Source organism: Anabrus simplex, chromosome 1, assembly GCF_040414725.1.
Source record: "Anabrus simplex isolate iqAnaSimp1 chromosome 1, ASM4041472v1, whole genome shotgun sequence".
NCBI lineage: Eukaryota > Metazoa > Arthropoda > Insecta > Orthoptera > Tettigoniidae > Anabrus > Anabrus simplex.
Window position 1 is genome coordinate 141,984,375 of NC_090265.1, and position 18,426 is coordinate 142,002,800.

Genomic DNA, 18,426 nt, shown 5'->3' on the forward strand with positions numbered 1-18,426 from the left:
CTTGAATGCCTAAGAGTAACAATTGGGAGCACCATACAGGTGTCCGAGTATTTATTGAATAATGGATTCCGATATGTGCTAAAAGCCAAATTTAATCAAGATCCACTAGAACCACATTGTGATACACTATGCTCATTAAGTTGTGACGACTACCCTTCAACAATAGATTTTCTGAATTTACACTTGTTGTAGTCTATTTATATCCCAACAAAACTTGCCCTGTCCTCGGGTGGTAATTGTGAGCCCAAATTTGAACTGACATTGCCATAATTTGTCAATCAAATAAGAGCTCTGGCTAAGAAGACAGAAGAGTCAAATAAGGCTGTAGAAGGAAAAGCACAAAATAAAATAAGACAAGCACTAGACTTCACTGATTACATGGATGACCTCTTACCAATGTCACGTTAATTCAGTTTAATAAACTATTGCAGTGATGAAACCATGATTTCTGTACTAGCTTTTTCGGACTGAGGTAGTTTAGCTATGTCTGGCATCAAATTAACAAATATGCAACTTTCATTCTGCAAAAGATCGCAGTCATACCAATAAAAGGGGAATTTTGACTGTGACGTGTGCAGAAGAAGTCTCTGTGAAAATCAGTGTGAATAGTATCTTTCCAATGTTATTCACTTGTGTTGGGTGTTGTAGTGTTTCAGCCGCATTAATAAAAAGACATCAATACTATCCACATAATTTTTCGAGTCTGTACATCCCCCCTCCCTCTTTTTACAAACCAACACTTTATCAACCAGCACTTCCAACACATAACAAGCTCACCCCTCCACTCTACCTTCCTCCATTCCAATAGCTCACCTCTGCGCATGAACTCCACCCGTGCTCCTTCCTCCCAAAGCTCCCCACCCCCTCCCGCCGCCATTGCCAACCACATGTGCGTATTACCGACTGTGCCTCCTTCATAGTCAACCAACATCCATCAACAAATTGCCTCTCAACAACACATCAGGTATGTAACGTAACATTTACTCTTCATTCCTTACCATGGTCTTTCCTTACACACCAACTAATACTATTAACATCTTGATTACAGATAACTTCCACTTCATACAACACAACTTCCAACAACACGCTAGAATTCCAGTGCACATCGGCACAAATATGGTGTGCCACTACGGCTCCTCTTCGCAGACAAAATGAAGAGATGCCTCGTTCCAGCTACATCGCTCTGATTCTATAGTTACCGTATACATTCCAATCTCTCCACTGCATTTCATAGCATAAGCAACTCCATTCTATTTCACTAGACCAGCAACAAAAAACTGTAACTTCGTCCCGAGGTCCTTCATACATTCATTCATGAAATAATATCAATTTAAGTCTCACCGGCATCTCACACCGATGTTTTCACACATCATTCCAAGCTACAAGAAGTCAACTAAGAAAAAGCGAAGGATTCAACCTGCAACATATTCCCAGTAATACATTTACCTACAAATAACTGCCATCATTGTTGCCATTCAAATGCATTGTTTACTCAATGACACCCATTGAGTCTCCGTCCACGCTGACCAGTTCACCATACCGAACTCGGTGCTTCAACCAGACAACTTTCTGTTTGATGCCTATAGAACCTCATTTGGCTATGGAATATTTTCCCTGACCCCTGTGATTATTAACTAAGATTAAAACACTCTGCATATTTCTGATATGTCAATGCTACAATCAACTTCCAACGCTTAACACAACGGGACGCACTTGGTAATATACCTTTTTTTAAATCCTTGCTCACCAAGCTGCTCTCTTGTAAATATGTATATAAACTGTAAATTCTCAACTGTTCAATTGGATAATGTAAATTTACTGTATAGTTACCAACCATTGGCAGTAATTTTTGTTAAAAACATTGATGTCTAGCACTATACCCTTCCCCCCCCCCCTCCGACTGTTACACTGTAAATAATTTTATAAACTTTATAATTTTCTATGAGTGCATCAATCATTCTTCAGAGCACCACTGCTGAACTCTGCTACAATTACCCAGTAATTTTAAGCATTGGTGCTGCCTTCTTATTCTTTAAACTTATATTGTTTAACCATCACCATTGTACAAGAGTTTCTCGTACTTAATTTTCCCATTGTAATGTGTATTAATTTGTGCATGTTAAATACTAATCAGGTACCTGATTTTTGCCTTGAGGAGGTAATTTGACTGATGATGCCCTCAATGAAGGGTGAAACATGTCTCAAGCAGAATTAATAATAAATTCCTAAATGTAAAATTTATATGTATTGAATAGGTGACAAAATAAACCATTTAGCATCCTACATTCAGTATCTTCAATATGGACAATGATTTTTATCACTTGCAGATGTCTGGAACCTGTGACCTCCCACCTCAGCGACATGGAGTAGACGCTTCAGGTGGGTCCCTTGAGGACTCAGACTATGGACGACAAATCAAAGCTGTTGAGTACCAAGTTATGACTTTGTAATGCTAATATTCCCTTTGTAAATAGGTAGAAATGTAAGGATAGGGTTAGGATAATTTATAGTATTGAATTGTCAGATTAGTTTGCTTAGAGTGGTCAGTAGGATCCCTTTTAATTAAACTACTTGAAGTTATTTGAGAAGGAAACAAATTAGGATATTGCATGTATTTTTGGCCCAATATATTTAACTGCATGAGCATGCTTAGGGGTTAATTGTGTTTACGAGTGCTGTCAGAGGTAAAGGGAGGAAGAGAGTATGAATTTTGTTGAGTTAATGAAGTAGCGTTCCTCTGAGCGACTATTCAAGATGAGTCATGATAATATGATGGTAGGGTCGTCACCACTGCCTTTGAACAGTATTTTAATGTGGGATAGTCTAATGTAAAGTGGTAGAATTTATTGCATGATATGTTAAGACGTGGGTGGCTGTATCTAAATGTGTGTGAAGAGTTCATTGTGCCCAAGTTCTAATATCCACCCTCCAAACACTAGCTAGGCCCCTGTGTATTTTTTTATTTTATTGTTTGTTGTTGTTTAGTATTTTTATTTGGTTGGATATTAAATGCCGATTTACTGAACGTAGTTTCACTTTATATCAGTTACACATTCTCATCTCTTTGGCCTGAGATAATAGTAAATTTTAGCTTGTGAACTAGTGGAAATTGTGGTTAACTCTGCAGAGGAAGGAACGATGTCTGAACTCCGGCCTTCTGTAAAGTTGAGAAAATATGAAGTGATATAGCGGCATGATTTTGAGAGATATTTATAGGATATGATGAACGCCCGAACTGATTTTAGCATGTTTATAAGTGCATCAGTACTATTGTGTTAATATAATGAATCGCTGATCATGCATTGAGAGTGCGTTAATGTGTGGGGAAGTTTGTTTCAAATAGGTTATTGTCCCATCGGGAGGGCTGTCCCAAGAGATTTATGGCAGGCGACCTGAGGGGTTGCAGCTTTTTGAGAGAAAGACAGGCAAGTCGACGTCTCTGTGCCGGTTGGCAAGGAAATGAAAGTTTTTCAGACACTGTGTTCTTCTGTTAGTAGATGTATTTTTACTTGATTACCACATTCACAACAAGCTATGTCAAAATTAATGTAGGAACATTTAATTGTTACCCCTAATGATGCAGTAGATAGGGTTTTGTTTTTCAGGAGACCTGATATGGAAGGAACCAAGGTCACTACTTCGAACCTTGGGGCACGATGAGAATTGTTAGTCACACAGCAGCGGACAATAATAAAACAAAACACAGCCATTATTTGTGTTATATGTGTTTTCTTCTCCAGGTGGTAGAAGTGTGTCAACATGATGTTTAGATAATTATTGATTTATTGAAGCTAGATTTTGTGAGAATCCATTGATAGTTTGGTTAAGTGAATGGGTTTAGTCCCTTATGATGTGTACAGTTGGTTCATCAAATGAGGTGATTCATAATCACCAGAATTCTGTTCACTTTATTATTTGTGGGATTATGTTGTAATTCCGTAGAATTTGCTTATTGTTTTTCTAATTTCATATATATATTTTTTATATAATCTATTGTGCTATATTTAAATTAGGCAGCCACTCTAAAACTAATCTCAGAGTAAATCAGTGTTTGAATATGTAAATTGGGAGTCAAACCCAGGGAATATTTCGCATTCGCAAGGTCGTAGCTTATCACTGTAAATAGTCAACTGTTTTATTATGATACTGTTTGTTGTATTCAACACCTGAAATGAAACATAGGGCCGATTAACAACAAAACCAGTTATACAAAGTGAAACTTTAGAAAGCTAATTCAACCTTCTCCGATTTGTTTGGATGGAAAACAATTAACATTCAAATGCTTAATTAATAAATGTGCGATTTGTTCCAACATCAAATTCGACACCGTAATTTCAATAGTCCACATAGAGACACTTGTGAAGGTGTGGACTGTGATTGTACTTAAATGACAGTGTGGAATTTGTTTCCTGTTGCTTTATTGGGTGTCAAATCTATTTGTATAAATTCATGAATTTAATAATCAAGGTTGTAAAGTGTCAATGATATGATGCAACGAGAGTTCATTAAACTTTTAGAAAACTTTATTTTTGCTTATCTGTGCCAATAATTGCATCCTTATCTCTTCTGTTCACTTTAAGCCTGTAAGTTAAATTTAAGTTGGTTCTAGTTCGTAGCTGCGGACGCACCATGCCCTTGAGAGGCTTGTGCTCATATCTCGGAACGGAAGGGTAGCAGTAGACCTCGCTATGCTATACAGGCATTTGTCATCTCATGTGTTCGGATTAGTCATTTCAATCCAAATGAAGCGGCGTTTGTCACTAGGCAGAAAAGGTCCCTTGACTGTTGATTTCTGTGGCATATGGTCCCATGAGATTATGAACATTAAAATAAGAATAATAGTTAACACCACCTTTCCAATACTTATCTTTCCTTATATTTAGGATATAAACATCACAACAGGCGTTGTAACATGGGACATGTTTCGCTTAACTGTCGTAAGCATCATCAGCCGAAATAAATCTTAGCCTAAAGGTAGGTCAGGGCCCCGAACCTAGTGTCATTAAAATATATGGCACCTTAAGAATCAACATTTACATTTAGAAAATCAAATAGGCTTAAAACTAGTGTGGAAAAAAACATAGAATATTACAACATGGCTAAGAGAAAAAACAACACAATCGTGTTGAAACAGAGGTTAAAAACAGAAAGTACAATACAGAGCTCGTAGTGAAATAATTAAAATCATTAGGATATCATTGCTACCAGTCAGTCAATCAGAATGTTCAAACATAAAAGAGTGAAAAATATATAAGTGTGTTCATCACGGCTAGGTGAAAAGAAAACACATAATCGTGTTGCCAGAGGTTAAAAACATAAGGTACAACACAGAGCTGGTGTGTAATAATCAAACTCATTGCTACCAGTCAGTTAATAAGAATGTTCATACATAACAAAAAGTGATGATTATATTCTTTTGAATGAAGAAATAATTAAATCCCAATCTTGAATGGATACGTGAGTTGGGCAAGAGAAATCACATATTGTAGCAGACATAGAGTAGTAACAATTTTAAGGACACTAGGTTCGGGGCCCTGACCTAACTTTAGGCTAAGATTTATTTCGGCTGATGATGCTTACGACAGTTAAGCGAAACATGTCCCATCTTACAATGCCTGTTATAATGTTTATATCCTAAATATAAGGAAAGATAAGTATTGGAAAGGTGGTGTTAACTATTATTCTTATTTTAATGTTCATAATCTGATGTCCAATACGGTCTACAATGAGTTTTATTACTTGTAATGGTTCCATGAGTTTGAACCCGGTCGGGGTAAATTTGCATTGTCATATGGTCCCATGAGCTATGGGAGTTGATGGGAAAGGTCCCAATATGTTATTGTGTGATAATGACCATATCTTAACCACGGTATATCAGGTGGGCTATATGGTGATAAATGACAGGGTGGAAGGACAAGAAAAAATACTACAACATACTACTCACGTAGTATGTTAAAAAAAACAAGAAGAGATAGAATTCAAAATATTAAAATCAGAGAAGAGCTAAATATAGAACCGTTGGTACAGAGCATACAGAAAGGAAAACTGAGATGGTTCAGACATGTAAAAAGAATGGGAAAGGAACGGGTACCAAGAAGGGAATTGGAAAAAGAAGTTAAGGGAAAGAGACCAGTTGGGAGATCGAGGAGAAGGTGGATGGATCAGATTTGGAAGGACATTAGAGAAGCTGGATTGGATGAGGCAGAAGTAATGGAGCAGGAAAAGTGGAAGGACAGAAACGAGCGGAGGAGGCTTGTTAACCACACCCGGGCAACTTGCTTTTCACTTCCAAGTTCTTCACATAATCAATTATGTTGAGTTTATCACTCAAAGAATATGCTTTCCTTTTCTGCAACATCACGCACATGAATTCAACACTATGCATGACAACAGTGTACTACAGGGGCGAATGATGGTCATGAAAGTCAGGCTTGCTCTTCCATTCTTGAAAGTTGGTGGGGTGGGACATGCATAGTTCTGAATAAATAGAATTTATAAACCCAATAATCGGTAAATCACATGAACATTTTAATCATCGGTTACATGAACATGCATTCAAACTGTTTACGTCACACCTTAAAGAATGGCCAAAAGAATAACAATCAGACACATTTTATAACTATTAACAAATCATGACAAGCCAGTGATTATATAATTTAAACAAGTAAACGTCAAACTATGTACACAGAAAAAATGCAACTATTTATTAGATCTTCCTACTTGAAAACAAACTCTACTCTGCGGCTTCTCTTTACAAAACCATCAATAACTTCATCATAGAAAGAGGACTAATCTAATTTTTAGCAAGCAATCCTTTTTCAATCGACAACATAGCTAATGATGAAAGCCTCTCCTGACCTTGGGTCGATCTGCAATATGTATTAATGCGTCTCAGTGTTGAAAAAGAACATTCTGCAGAGGATGCAGTAGCAGGAATTGTTGCTACAAGTTTGATAAGCTTGAAAATTTCTGGCATACCCATGTACAATTTATTAGTATGCATAAATTGCATTAAGTCTGAAACACTTTTCTCTTTAAAATCAGATGATGAATACATTATACTTAATTCGGTTTTTAAGCGAACAATGTCAAATATGACCCATAGGTCCTTTCTAGGGCAGTAACATCACTGTCTGGAAACATATTTCTGTGCTTCTCAAACAAATAATAATCCAACAGCGAGAAGAACACAAATTTCTTTATGCATATAAAACGATCTCCTATTTGGACAAGTACATTGTCAAGAATTTAATTGAATAGACGCTGTATTTTGATTTTTCTGGTTCATCACTAATTCTTTGATTTTTAGAGCGCGGCTGTTCTCCATAAAAATCAATTTCAGTATCAACATGTCCATACACACTATCAAAATCTTCATCTCTCATAGACTGGATATTTAAAAAGAGCTCCTCAACCTTCTTGCCACAGTACTGAATATCCAGACTTCTTGTTTGTAAAATATTGAACACAGTATCGGAGAATGAAAAAAATCTTGGAGAACACTGCCAGCAGAAATCTAGTGTTGAACTTAAGTAAGAAGTACACAAATCCTTGTGCTTTCAATGTAGTGTCTTCATCCCAGTCGTCTGAAGTACCCTGTACATGTTGAAAGAATTTCACCAGCGTATCAGAATACACCTTCACAGTATTAATAAGACGTGAAGCAAAATTCCATCTCGTTGGTGCTACTGTTGGCAACTTCTTCTGAACAAAATCTCGAAGAGCAGCTGTTCCCTTTGTAGACTTTGAAAAAAAAAAGCAGCAAGTTCTGACATTGTTTGGAAGAAAATTGTACATTCTTTGATTTTTGAAGCAGACTGCTGTAGTGTTAAATTCAATAGGTGGCTATAACAATGCACAAATGTCGCATATGGATACTGGTCTTGAAGTAGTTTATAAAGCCCATTCACATGGCCGGCTAAGACAGCAGCACCGTCATATGTTTGAGGCACAATCTTTTCCTCACAACTGAACTCTTTTAAAATAACACGAACATGATTTAAGAGGGCTCCAGCAGTGCGATCTTTACTAACATCAGCAAAACCAAGAAACCTCTCTTGAATTTCACCACTTTCAACTACAAAACGGAGTAAAGTAGAGAGTTGTGACTTATTAATAATATCGGACGTTTCGTCCAACATTATTGCCACAAAAGTTGCTTGTTTAAGCTCCTCCTTTATTCTTCTCACAATTACTGAACTTATTTCTGCTATTAAATCATTTCTGATTGCATACGATGCCCCTCTAAAAATGGTGGAGTCTTTCAGATAAGCTGCCAGAAGAGGATCATATTCACTTATAATTTGTAGAAGTTCTATGTAATTCCCTCTGTTTACGGAAGTTGCAGACTCATCATATCCGCGAAATGGTAGTTCCTGTTTTGCTAAGAAAAACACACTGCATCGATCAGTCGTTTAAGTATGTCACGATTTTTCTTTACATTTTCGTTATGAAGTTGGTCACTGGTGCGTTTTTTTTCATCCAGCTGGTGGTCGATCCTTGTACGCCCAAAGCTATTTAACTGCAAGAAACACTTCATATGGTTTGCAGATTTCTCATATCTTTTAATGGACAGTGTCAAGGTGTTCAAACTGTCAAAGCCTCTTTTACACCACACACCGTTATCAGCAGAAAATAGTAAACACGGCCAGCAAAACAGTCTATTCAGTTTCTTGGACCCTGTCAACCAGTGCGTATTATTATATTGAGATACAGAGAACAAACGTACATATTCTCTATTTTTCTCCCTGTGCTGAGTATTTAAATCTGACAGCGCCAGACAGGGCCTGCCATTCTTAATAATGTCTGTTTTCTCTTGGATAGTCCTCCGAGAAAATGGATTTGATAATAAGCTGTCAATAATGCACGGTTCGGAACCCATTGCAGCACGTCAAATCATTCAGAATAGATGATCAGGAACTTACAGTACACTACTCACTGACAACACACTAGATTGTAGCTCTCAGACCAGAGCTTCCAACTACACATTACAAACGTGACAGCTTGCAACCGGCCTTGGAGAGAAGAAACCTGCGCGCGCATATATTTCTCGCTGTGTCAACAGCTCCGCTGAAGCTCTTAAGACACGAGCAAGCCTCGCTGGACTCGCCAAGATATATGCAACATGCGATTTGTATAATGCAGATCTATTACAGATACGGTAGGCCTACATACTGTAATTTTTTTAACTCGTCGCCTGCTTTAGAAAAATATTGCGCTTGCGCAGCAAGCATAGCATGCTCGGAGAAATCGCCCCTGGTGTACTATAATCTACATTTGTTGGCAGGAGAGGAGATGGAGGGCTGGCTGGTTCAGGGAACACTGCTGCTTGCTTTGGCAAGAATTTTTAGAAATGTAAGTGCTGTTAATAGCTCAGGAGTTGTTTGTTTCCTGCTGCTTCTGTGATATCCCAGTCTGACTAATTGTTGGAAGTCATTCCTGTTTTGAATGTCTATTGACTAATGTCCATTCTCTCCATTTTGTTATGTGTAAACATAAACCACCCAGGAACAATCTTTTTCCCTTCAAAATGTATAAGGAGCTTTTGAGTCAACCTGTTTTGGTTTATACGTAGGAGATGGCCATAAAATTGCACCCGCCTTTTCATCAACTTTATAATTCCTTCAGTCCTTTTGTATAACTTTTTGTTAGATCTTAATCTCCATTGTCCACCAACATATCTAGGTCCCAGATTCTTTCTTTCTTTCTTTCTTTCTTTCTTTTTTTTCCAGTTGTTCCAGCAATTCTCTACTTGTTAAATCCAAGGTCTCAGCAGCATATAATCCTTCTGGTTTGATAATAGGGTTATAGTGCCTTAGTTTTTTTTTTTTTTTCAGACCGAGTGATTTCTTGTCGTACACATTTTTCATTAATTGATATAATTCCAACTTCCTGATTCTAGCTTCCTGTTCTAAGTCATTAAACGGGATCATCTCACCAAGATATTTGAAGCTCTTGACTTTTGATATCTTTCTTCCTGTTGTGTTCATGATTTTTTAAGCTGATTTCATGGTTGTCAATTGTTTTTTAAAAAGAGATCTGCAGGCCTGTCTTCATAGCTACTGCACAAGAATTCTGATTCTTCAACTTGCTGATTCGACACTATTTGCAAAGACAGTCAGATCATCTGCAAAGGCAAGGCAATTAAGGTTCACCCTTTTTTTCAGTTTCTCAATCCTGAATTCCTAACCCCACCCCTCTCTCTCTCTCTCTCTCTCTCTCAGTTGTACTTCCCATTCTCTAATGACGTTTCCCAAAACACAGTTGAAGAGCATCAGTGATAACCCATCGCCCTGTCCAACTCCTGTCTTAGTTTCAAAGCAATCTGAGATTTCACCTCTGAACTTCCCTTTGACACACAATTCTGTTTAATCAAGTTCTGTGAATTTGTAATGTGATGCTAATACTCCGGACTTACCGTGCATGCTAATTTCAAAACTACCTTGCTCTTCACATACTGGCCGCTATCTTGCTCAATTAGCTGACTCTCTCTCTCCCCCCTGACGTCAATTCTACTTCCTGTAACTTCTACAATGAAGTCACATTCATATAAATACTCACCACTAGGCCTAATCCAGCATGCTGAACTCGAGCTAGTTCCCTGGTGGATGTATGAGCACATGATTTTAGGTAGAGCTGGTTCTCTGCTCCATGGACTGAAACAATTTTCCAGGAGAGACGTAGAGAGCAAGTAATGTGAGATATCTTCTTTTATTATCATATTTGTCGTTCATGAGGGAGTTGGGGGAGTCATCGAAGTATAGGCCAGTATCTTTCTTTTTGTGTGAACGAGTTACAAACTTTGAATGACTCATGCGGTCACATTCTCATTCAGTGCACTCTAACTTTTCTATCCTTGTGTGTTTTGGACTCATTGCTTCATCCACCTAGCAACTAAATTTTCTGGTCATGTCTCTCGGATTCCTTCACCTCCACCTTTCCCTAGCCTATCCCGTATTTTGTTAAAAATTATTAGTATCAATTACAGTATATACAGTAGATCCTTAGGATTTTTGTATAAGACTTTAACAACCTTATCTAGTATTTCATAAGTTGTTTAGCAATTTATGGTGAATTTCATTGTTAATCATGTTAAATAGGTTTATTTTGCTTACCTAAGTTTATATGTAACTTATTTATTCTCCAAATGTATTTCCCTGGCACATTAGTCCACGTAAAATTTTCAGACATTGGTGTATGTACATGTAGGTCGCTAGTTCAACTGTTTTGACTGAAGTTGTTTTCATCACCCTTTTGTAATGTAAATGCCTAACTTTTGTGAAACATATCTAATAGTCTCATTGCATATTATTCTTGAAATTGTTTGTTATCCCCGCTGATCAGAAATGTACACACTGCATTTATTGAAGTAAAATAAAATTGTTATTGAAACTATCACTTGCTTTAACTACATTTTATTGTTATCACTCAACATCCCGGTATCACTCTGGGCTCTCCACTGCATATGCTTGCAACAATAACTGTATTATTATTATTATTATTATTATTATTATTATTATTATTATTATTATTATTTCTAATGAGGCCTGTTAAGGAACACGTGCCAAAATTTCAATTCAGTTCTTCATACTTTGTTGTTTTCTCTTCTGTTCCTTCCAATATTCTTTCATCCTTTCACTATGCTGTTTCTTACTCTCCTTGGATCACTTTGCACCAGGTTTCTCGTTCAATCTTCCTTGGAATCCTTCCATACTTACTACCCTCTTTCTAAAAATCTATCTGTCCATGGTTTCTTCTTCTCTTATATTATTTCTTTCTAAATCTTTGTTTACTTCTTGAATCCAGATAGTTGTTGCCTTTTTGTCCCAAAGGTATTTGAAAATCCTTTTTGTTAATTTGGAATCATGCATTCTGTAAATATGTCCAAAAAAATTACAATCTCTTTTCTTATGGTTTCTGTTATGTTTTCTATGTTCCTGTATATTTCATCATTCTCTAAACGTCAAACCCACTCCGGCCAATTAGAGTGGCTCCCCTCCTTTAACAGCTCTGACGCATAAAGCTCCACCTACCCCCTCCCCCTACATGTTTCACACCACCTCTGCCACATAGTTATAACACTAGAAGCAGGACCAACAGACAAGCTAACATTGCTATAACAGGAGAACGTGTACAACATTCTAGGCATACATGTAAGTAACAGTTCTGGTCCAGTAAAATGGAGGACCTTTTAACTTTTCCAAAAGATTAAAATTTCTTTCCATTTCGTTTCATTCCAGAGAAACGACGTTCCATTCAACTATCAAAATATTCTCTATGAAGGGCCTTACCTCCAATGTAACTATGTCGTTATCTACGGTACATTTCACCTTTTAGATATTTTTAGCAGCAATTCCAGCTAATGTCTTATTTTATATGTCTCTAATGAAACTCTGCATTCTCACCCATTATTACGGATTTCACGACTCACACAAAATTATATTTTGTACAAATGCTCATTTTAATTCAGTTTGGACACAAATTTTAACTATGGGCAGGATCTCTGGTGCCTATATTGGAATTACATGCTTGAAAACACACAAGTACCACATGTCATAGAAAGATGATCGAGTTTTAGCTTCAGAAGCATAGTTTTAGACTGACATTGATTTTTAATCTATTTTAATCTATTTTATCATCACATGTTTTAATTTAGTGTTGTCCATATGACTTTGTATTCTAGTTTTAGCTTTACAATGGTAATTGTCTACTTTCTTGTTTCTCATTTTTACTTAACATTTAAGTTTAGCATTTTAAGTTTGACTAAAGGCTGAAGATGCTCTCTAGATAGGGTGAAACATATACTGTATCATTAACCTATATAGCTGTTTATAAATGTAACCACAGAACAGTGGGTTGTATTGAATAGGTGGAACAGTAAAAATACCTTTATTATTTCTTATAAGTGGTATGTTCTGAACTGTCAGTGGAGAGATGGCGTGGAATGACATCAGTAGACAAATATGTTTGAGTGATGTCTTTAAAAGTAGGAAAGATCACAATATGAAGATAAAGCTGGAATTCAAGAGGACAAATTGGGGAAAATATTCTTTTATAGGAAGGGGAGTTAAGGATTGGAATAACTTACCAAGGAGATGTTCAATAAATTTCCAATTTCTTTGTGATCATTTAAGAAAAGGCTAGGAAAACACAGATAGGGAATCTGCCACCTGGGTGACTGCCCTAAATTCAGATCAGGATTGATTGATTGATTGATTGATTGATTGATTGATTGATTGATTGGTTGGTTGGTCAGTGAGTCACACCCAGAACTAAGAAAGCTTTTGGGTTAAGTGTAATGAATAGTGCTCAAAGTGAGATATTGAGGAAGTATGGGAATGACTGTATTTGCATTGATGGAATACATGAGCTTGAACTTGCAACACCGATTGTACTGGACAACGTAAGGCAAGGGTTTCCATGCATCTTTCTCATTTCCAATACAAAGGACTGGCACATGCTCTCCATATTTTTCCCCTACATGAAGTTGGAACAATTTCTCGTAAGGTTTTTATGTCTGACTTAATAGAATCCTTTTTCAATGCTTTGATTTCAACAATGGGAACTCCCAGCAATGAGACTATTATACCTGGCACATAAGACAGGGCATGAAGGAAAAATATAAACAATAAAATTCAAGGCCAAGAAAACAGGCAAATGCTTACAAGCCCGTTAGAATGCTACTGGAGAAGAGAGATGTAGCAGCATTTGATATGATTTTTCCTGTTGTAATAGAAAAGTTGAAATCTAATCCTGACATGTCTGAGTTTGCTTCATACTTCCTGGACAGCTACTTGAGTAATGCAAAATGCAATGGTAAACCACTCCTGTATAAATAGCCCAAAGGCAGAGGAGAAGATTCTGAATGAAATTCATGGCAGGCAAAGCTCTGTAAGCTCTAGGGAAAGGAGTTTGCCTGTGAGAAGAGAACTCAAAATCAATCATCAGATACAAGACTTCCCATCACAGTTCTAACTCTCTGGGAGCCTAGCTCTCTGCATTACCTTTCCAACAACTGACTTCAGCATTTATTATAATTATTCATTACCACCTTGGGAGGACAATTACAGTATTTGTTACTGAATGATACTATTAAACAGATTTGCAGTACCCCAGAAATTCCCATAAGAAAACAACTATTCATAGTTCATTGAAGACAATACTTCCATTGAAAGGTTAAAGAAGAGAAAAAGTCTAAGTTTCTTACTACGCACGGTAAGGTATGCTATGCAAAGAGCAATGAAATATAAGATATCCGTATGTCCAATTAAACACACATTAAATATAGCATATTTCCATTTTATTAACTCACCCAGAAGTTACTAAATGAGAAAGGCAACCACCAAAATTTCTTGATGTTGGAAGATGTACTTTCCGTTAATGGCATGACTGAGTCTTCATGAGGTATATTATGTGAAGCGAAACACCACCATGCTTAAAATAAATAAAAAGAAACAATCAAAACTCCACATAATATTAAAATATTATCTACAAATAAATTATTATAATAGACATCCATTAATAATAAAAATAAATCAAATTTTCAAAGATACTCTAAATGAAAATGTAATTTGACAAGATGGTAAATTGTAAGGCTAGTGACACAAACATAATAATACTCTCCTTACCAATCCTCCTCAAAAATTCATAGAAGTACCCTAGGTCCTATCCCAATATCATCCTGTAGAAGTCTTATAAGGTCAAGCTTCTTGGCTGAATGGTTAGCATGCTGGCCTTCGATTGAGAGGGGGCCCATGTTTGATTCCCGGCCGGGCCATGAATTTTAAACAGTTGATGATGATGATGATGATGATGCTTGTTGTTTAAAGCGGGCCTAACATCTAGGTCATCGGCCCCTAATGGTACGAAATGAGAGAAATGTTCTGACAATTTAAAAATCCATAATCTTCCACTGACTAGAATTCGAAAACATGAGGACGAAGAATGAATGGGTGGATATGAAGTTAAAACAATCAGTGGATCCGACCCGCAATACCCCACATTCCTAGAAACTAACATTAAACAATAGTATTACTGACCAATAGACTGCTTCTAAAGCACAATACTGAATCGATGATGCTTGTAGTCAAAACGGGTCCAAAGTCCAGGTCATTGGCCCCTCATAATGGTACTTATCGCTAAGAAAATAGAACCATGCTATTGGTCACGTTGCGGTACTAATCAAAAGTAGCATAGACTCGCGGTATTTCAGACATTATGGTACTACTCACAAGTAATGAAATTCGCACATGTAACACAGACCTATGGTATTTCGCACACTGTGGCATTATTTAGTCAACGCAAACCTATACAGGCAACGCAGACCTATGGCGTTCCTCACATAAGTGGACTAACGACAGGGACCCGTACTATCCCGTGATGTTCCTCATATCGTGGTACAATATTCTCGGAAGCTACTAAAAGTTACACGGGCTTGGAACAAACGAAATACTAACAGCATAAAGTAATAACGACCTTGTCTTGCAGGAGGTGAAAGGAAAGAAAGGCCTTTAAACCTGGCTTGTCGATTTGTGTTGAAAAATCATTGCTCCGGGTTGCTATTAGATTGCGCTGTGGCAGAGAATTATTTTAAGAGTTTAAACTGACATTCTTTTGTCAAAGGTTTTAATAGCTAGTCTTTCACTCTTTGTAATACAGCTGGAAAGATAAAACAAGCTGTAAAACTAATTATGTCAATACCTGAATGAACATTCTACAAGTAATTTGTGAAGTTATTTCTCCATAATGATACAGATGAAGGTTAATTCTTGGAAGTTAGGTAGTCATGAAAATGGGAACCATAGTATCCCCAGACGATGATTTCCAGCTCCAAAAGTTGTATACAGGTCTCAGAATATCTGTAAATATGAGTGTGTCAATACTAGTTCAAAATTATTTTCAATAAGGAGAATAAATAATTTATTTTTGTACAAGTCAATTGTTCATATTGTCAAGGTCACTCGAAATCTAAGAGTCTTACAAATTGAGATGTTTGCTTACCTGTAATACTTATATACATTTTCGAGAACTTGAAGGCTGATAAGACATGGAGAGGGAGGGAGAAATTAGGCGTTTCTGCAGGAATGGGGTATGGATGCACACGAGCTCAGCTGGCACTTCCTGTATGCAGTACAAATTGAGATGTGTCTGTTACATTTAATGCAATGTACTGGGCATCACAGTACAGAACCACCAACATACTGTAATTCAGCACGAGCCACCACTGGGTTTTGGTGAACCATGCTTTGAAGCTACAAATGAATGAAATGATTTGTCTAGGATTAGTCTTTGTGCCAAACAACAAGAACAGAATGATTGAGAGCTAAGATTCTTGGCTAGTTCTGTCAGACATAACTCATGTTTGTAGTGAATCAGAATGTCGAACCAATAGCTGAAGTTGAGTATGTAAATGAAAGAATGATAATAATGCACATACATGTAAACAAGGAACTACTGAAGATAATACAGGTGTATGCTCCACAGACAGGACGTAGCGTGGAAGAAAAAGAAAGAGTTCCTCAATGAACTGGAAACACATATTGTTGGAGATGGCATCATGATAATGGGAGATAGGGGTGTGTCGGTACTGGTGTACCGGTACGCGTCACCTATTCTGGGAATGAAGTAGTAACAACCTGCTCCAGGAGTCTCTCCTCTACTGGTCCACTGCTACTGTTACAGTGTTGCGCTGCGACTCACAGTTTGTTGCTATCGGTCACTGCGACTGTGACAGTCTTGTGCTGCGACTCGCAGTTTATTGCTACCGGTCCACTGCTTTGACCGACTCGCAGTTTTCTGTACTGGTAAATGCTGTTACTGCTATCTGCAAACGGTCCAGTGATACAGCCATCAGTGTCCCGTACCGTTTGGGAGATTGTGACAAGAACAGGACAGAGACGTACCGGTACGGTGTTCATTATTTCATGTGAACGAAAGAAATCCACAGTAATCTACTTCAACAATAAAACATTAATAATAAGAATAATATTTTATTATTGTGTTTATTACTAATGGTTGCTTTCCTTAATATAGTTAAAATATAGTCAAAAATATTATAGGTCATTCACATGCGACATGTCAGAATCTTAGGGAAGAATTGCACACAAAATGCTTTCATTTTCCGAGTTGGGAAGTAATTGGGCAAAAGTAATGTGATTACTTGTAACTATTACATTCATGACAAATTTTACTTTTAACCATTACGTGTTGCAAAAAAAAGTACAGTAATTCTTACTTGTAATTTACTTCATGAAATGAAATTGTGCCGGGTGGAGTAGCTTGGTCGGTACAGTGTTGGCCTTCTGCCTCAACTTGTCAGGTTCAATTCTGACTCAGTCCGGTGGTATTTGAATGTGCTCAAATACGTCAGCCTCGTGTCGGTAGATTTATAGGCATGCAAAAGAACTCCTGCAGCACTAAATTGCGAAACGTCGGTGTCCCCGAAAAACATAAATGTAGTTATTGGGACGTAAAACAAATAGTTATTATGCATGTATTTATTAACTGAAGATAAAAAATATATTTTCGAGTCTTTCAACCTACCACCAATGTGCCATTATCGAATCAGATAAGACTGGCCTGATTATGACATCATCAAAGAACAGAGCAAATCGTGCATCCCCATGGCTATGTAAGCCTACTATGCTATGTTTCTCAGCTCCATTTGTGCTTGTACCGGTTGTCACTGGACCGGCAGCGTGTCACCGCATTCTGCGTTCTGCATGTTATGCCATGCTCTTCAGCTCCACCTGTCACTGGACCGGCAATGTGTCACCCCGCAGTGTGTGCTATGTCATGTTCCTCAGCGCCATCTGTGGTCGGACCAGTTTGTCACTGGACCGGCAACGTGTCACTGCTCCATTCATGTCATGTTGGAACAGTTACACATTATTTCTGGACTGTCACACCTCTAATGGGAGATCTGAATGCTCATGTGAGAACCGATAGAATGGGATATGAGAATGTTCTGGGCGCACATGGGTACGGCGATAGAAATGAAGATGGAGAGAAACTATTGAACTTTTGTATCAGAAATAACCTGATAATAAAGAACACATGGTATATGAAGAGGAATAGCCATAAGATCAGCCGATATAGTTGCGATGGACAGTATGGAACTCTCATCGATTTTATAACAACAGACCGAGAATGGGGAAGATAGTCATTAATACGAAGATAATCCCCAATGAAAGTATGGAAGGTGATTATAGATTGATTGTGGAATTAAAACAAGTAAAAATCCCTAAAATTGTATAGAAGAAGAAACCAAAGATCAGGATTTGGGAATTGGAGAAGGATAAAAGAATGGCATTCCAAGATTGTATAAAAAAGAAGTTGCCTAACGAAGTGGAGAAGAAGAGTGGGACAATTTAAGATAGATATTTGTGGGAGCAGCAATTGAGGTATGCGGGAAAACAAAAGTAAAAG

General features: G+C 37.4%; 1 protein-coding gene across 7 annotated transcripts in view; it reads right to left on the bottom strand.

Annotated features, from left to right (window-relative positions):
* Window positions 1–18,426, bottom strand: part of LOC136884987 (klaroid protein) — a 184,206-nt gene that overhangs the window by 132,173 nt on the left and 33,607 nt on the right. For all 7 annotated transcript variants that reach the window (XR_011019001.1, XM_068230421.1, XM_068230419.1 and 4 more), the window contains one exon: window positions 14,312–14,433. Coding sequence is in view for 6 of the 7 variants with exons in the window: in XM_068230421.1 (XP_068086522.1) it covers window positions 14,312–14,433 (122 nt within the window). In the remaining variant the exon portion in view is untranslated. The remainder of the gene's footprint in view (window positions 1–14,311; window positions 14,434–18,426) is intronic.